Source organism: Kryptolebias marmoratus, linkage group LG3 (assembly GCF_001649575.2).
Source record: "Kryptolebias marmoratus isolate JLee-2015 linkage group LG3, ASM164957v2, whole genome shotgun sequence".
Lineage (NCBI taxonomy): Eukaryota > Metazoa > Chordata > Actinopteri > Cyprinodontiformes > Rivulidae > Kryptolebias > Kryptolebias marmoratus.
In genome coordinates, this window is record NC_051432.1 from 11,204,428 (window position 1) to 11,207,406 (window position 2,979).

The window sequence follows — 2,979 nt, forward strand, 5'->3', positions numbered from 1 at the left end:
TAAAACACGGGGTTTGTGAGATTTGACAATCATTGTATTCTGTATTTATTTACATTTTACACAACGCCCGACTCTTTAAGAATTGGGGTTGTATTTGATAGTTGTTGTGGAAACTGACTGGTTGAGTAGTCTAAGGATATTTGGTTAGATTTATGTTTTATCCCTCTCATGAATAATATTTTGTCTGTAATGCAGAAGGTGTTATGCGGAACTAACCAGGATCAAAGAGAAGTTAACGCTCTCCATGGTGCTGAATCACCTATCTCAGGGCAGATTTATGCTTTCATTTTAATATGTGTGTTTGAATTCCCCTAGAGTAAACATCTATTAAAATGTCTCTTTATGTGGGGGACTTTAAATCATCCTGAGGTTTTTTAACAGTCAGGTTTCATCATATCATGTGTCCTTCCTCTGCAACAAAATCAGCATTGTTGTTCCTGACGATGTGACGTTTTTTGTTTTTTTAAACCCAGCAGCAGCAGCAGCAGCGGCGGCGGCAGCAGCGGTATCAGTCGGTGTCAGGACTCTTCTCCGTTCTGCTGCATTCTGATGTCGCCCAGCGGGCAGGAGCCGACCAAGCACGCGCTCTGAATCCCCGCCACGAGAAGCGCCATGACTCGTGCGACGCTATGGCTGGTGGCAGGTGTTGCGTTTTTGTGTCTTTTCGCAGCGGCCGAATCCAAAAAGCCTTTTAAATGTCCTCCAGGATGCTCCTGCTCCAAGGAGACCATCATCTGCGTCGGGACCTCCCAGATTCCCCGGACTGTACCGACCGAGTTCAACTCACTGTAAGATTTTCTCCATTTTAGCAAGGCTCTAAAAAGATTCACAAAATAAAGAACTCTGCATTGAAAGGGAAATTTATCCATGTATCATGTTGCCATTTCTGTGCTCCTCCACAGGAGCATTGTGAACGGATCCATTGCAGAAATCACTGAGGGGACGTTTTCACTGATGCCTTCTCTTCAGCTGCTGTAAGTGCCTCCTTACTCATTATACGAATTTAAAGATTCAGCAAATTATTCTGCCACTGCAAGCTACAGAGCTTTAAAAATAAAGGGGTTTTTTGACACCCAGCTGACCACATAACATAAAATGGCTACAATTCAGCCAATTTTACAGATACTGAGGTAAAATATCCCCAACAAATCCTCTGAGCACTAACTAATTGAGTGAGATCTGGTTTTAAAACTTTGCCCAGTAACTGTTGGAGTCAGCTCTGGTAGTAGCTGTAAGTCATCCTTAACACATTCTCTGAGCACTAACACATCTTGCGAGACTTCCCAATATCACATGAGATCATACATCATTTACAAGGTTTGCAGCGGGTGATATGCATTCCATCGAAGAACGCTAAGCCTTCAGTTAAACTTGCAGCTTATTTCTCTTCTCCAGGCTTCTAAATGCAAACTCTTTGACCACCATCAAAGATGACGCTTTCTCCGGGCTGTCTCACCTCGAGTATTTGTAAGTATTCAAGAAATCAATTTCTGGACTTATTGTGCACACCTCTCAGTTTACCCAAGATTTTCTTCAAAAACAATCCACTGGAGCATAATGTGACAACAATATAATACATTCCTCTGCATGTTTATGACTTAAAAAAACAACACTCAGATTCATTGAAGGAAACAAGATCGAAACGATCACCAAAAATGCCTTTCGAGGTCTCCGAGCTCTGACTCATCTGTAAGTCTGATTTTCTTCTCCTCACTAATGAGATTTTTTTTCCACAAAAAATTGTGTCATGCTAGTAGAAAAAATGCTGCAACTTGGGGGGAAAAAAAGGTCAGCATCAACAGAATTGGAGGTTTTTATTGTCTCCCTGTGTCTGTTTTAGCTCCCTGGCAAATAACAAGATGAGGTTTCTGCCAAGAGATCTTTTCTCTGAGTTGGACTCACTGCTGGAGCTGTGAGTAAGCAGTTGTGCAGTGTGTGTGTGTGTGTGTGTGTGTGTGTGTGTGTGTGTGTGTGTGTGTGTGTGTGTTTATGAGTCTGGGTAAAAGCATACATCTCCTTTTCCCTTTAGTTTTGTTCTTCCATGGTTGTTCCTTTGTTTTTCGGTTTCTCACGTGTCATGACTCTTCACCGATGACTCTTTCTGTCACATTTCAGAGATCTGCGAGGGAACTTGTTTCCGTGCAGCTGTGAGAACAAATGGCTGATGACATGGCTGAAAAACACAAACGCCACAGTGTCAGATGTCTTTTGCGCCGGTCCCAGCGATATGAAGGGCAAGCGGCTGAATGACCTTCCTATTCCACCGGGCGAATGCATTTCCACAGGTAATATACCGTAACATGAACAAAGGCACGTTAGGAGCTACAGGGATGCTGGGATTATTTAACAGGACATGATCTTGTCTGGTGCACTCAGAGGAAAAGCTCAAGGTCAGCTAGCATGTTTACTTTAGCACAAAGTCACACATATAGAAGTCCACACAAAATAACATAGGAACACAGACATAATGCAGGTAAAAATTAAAGGCCTAGCATGGATGATTCCATGCAATATTGCATGGTCTGCTAGTACTCAGGGTATGTGTGATAACTGTGAGTGATTGTCAACTATTACCACACTAGATTTTAAAAGAATTTTGGAAAAATTGACTGATTTAGAGCCATTAATGTTGCCCATCTTGAATTGGACTGACTCCAAAAGTTAATATTGCCAACAAAAATAGAGCAGGCTCCAAATGTTGGTTGTTTTCGTCTAAGCAGGCTGATGTTTTAAAAATCATGGGAATATTTGCAGATATTTGGGTAGTAATACAGCTGGACAATCAGGAATGATAACATGACTGTAGCTACAGAAGTAGTTCACCATAAGGACAAAATAAGTGTTAAAACTTACAACAAGCCACTGAACAGCTTCTGTGAATAGTTGCACACATTTTCAGAAGATTCCCAGGCATTTCAGTACAGACTTCTGGGGGGAACCAGCATCAATTTCTTTTTTTTTTTTTTTTTTTTTTTTTTT

At 41.5% G+C, this 2,979-nt stretch overlaps 1 protein-coding gene across 1 annotated transcript in view; it reads left to right on the plus strand.

Moving 5' to 3' along the window:
- The first annotated feature begins 480 nt into the window (after positions 1-480).
- LOC108232895 (leucine-rich repeat LGI family member 2-like) overlaps positions 481-2,979 on the plus strand; it is a 9,686-nt gene continuing 7,187 nt past the window's right edge. Inside the window, exons 1-6 of the mRNA XM_017411036.3 lie at positions 481-788; positions 903-974; positions 1,396-1,467; positions 1,618-1,689; positions 1,841-1,912; positions 2,116-2,285. Of these exons, the coding sequence (XP_017266525.1) occupies positions 613-788; positions 903-974; positions 1,396-1,467; positions 1,618-1,689; positions 1,841-1,912; positions 2,116-2,285 (634 nt within the window). The 5' untranslated portion in view covers positions 481-612. The remainder of the gene's footprint in view (positions 789-902; positions 975-1,395; positions 1,468-1,617; positions 1,690-1,840; positions 1,913-2,115; positions 2,286-2,979) is intronic.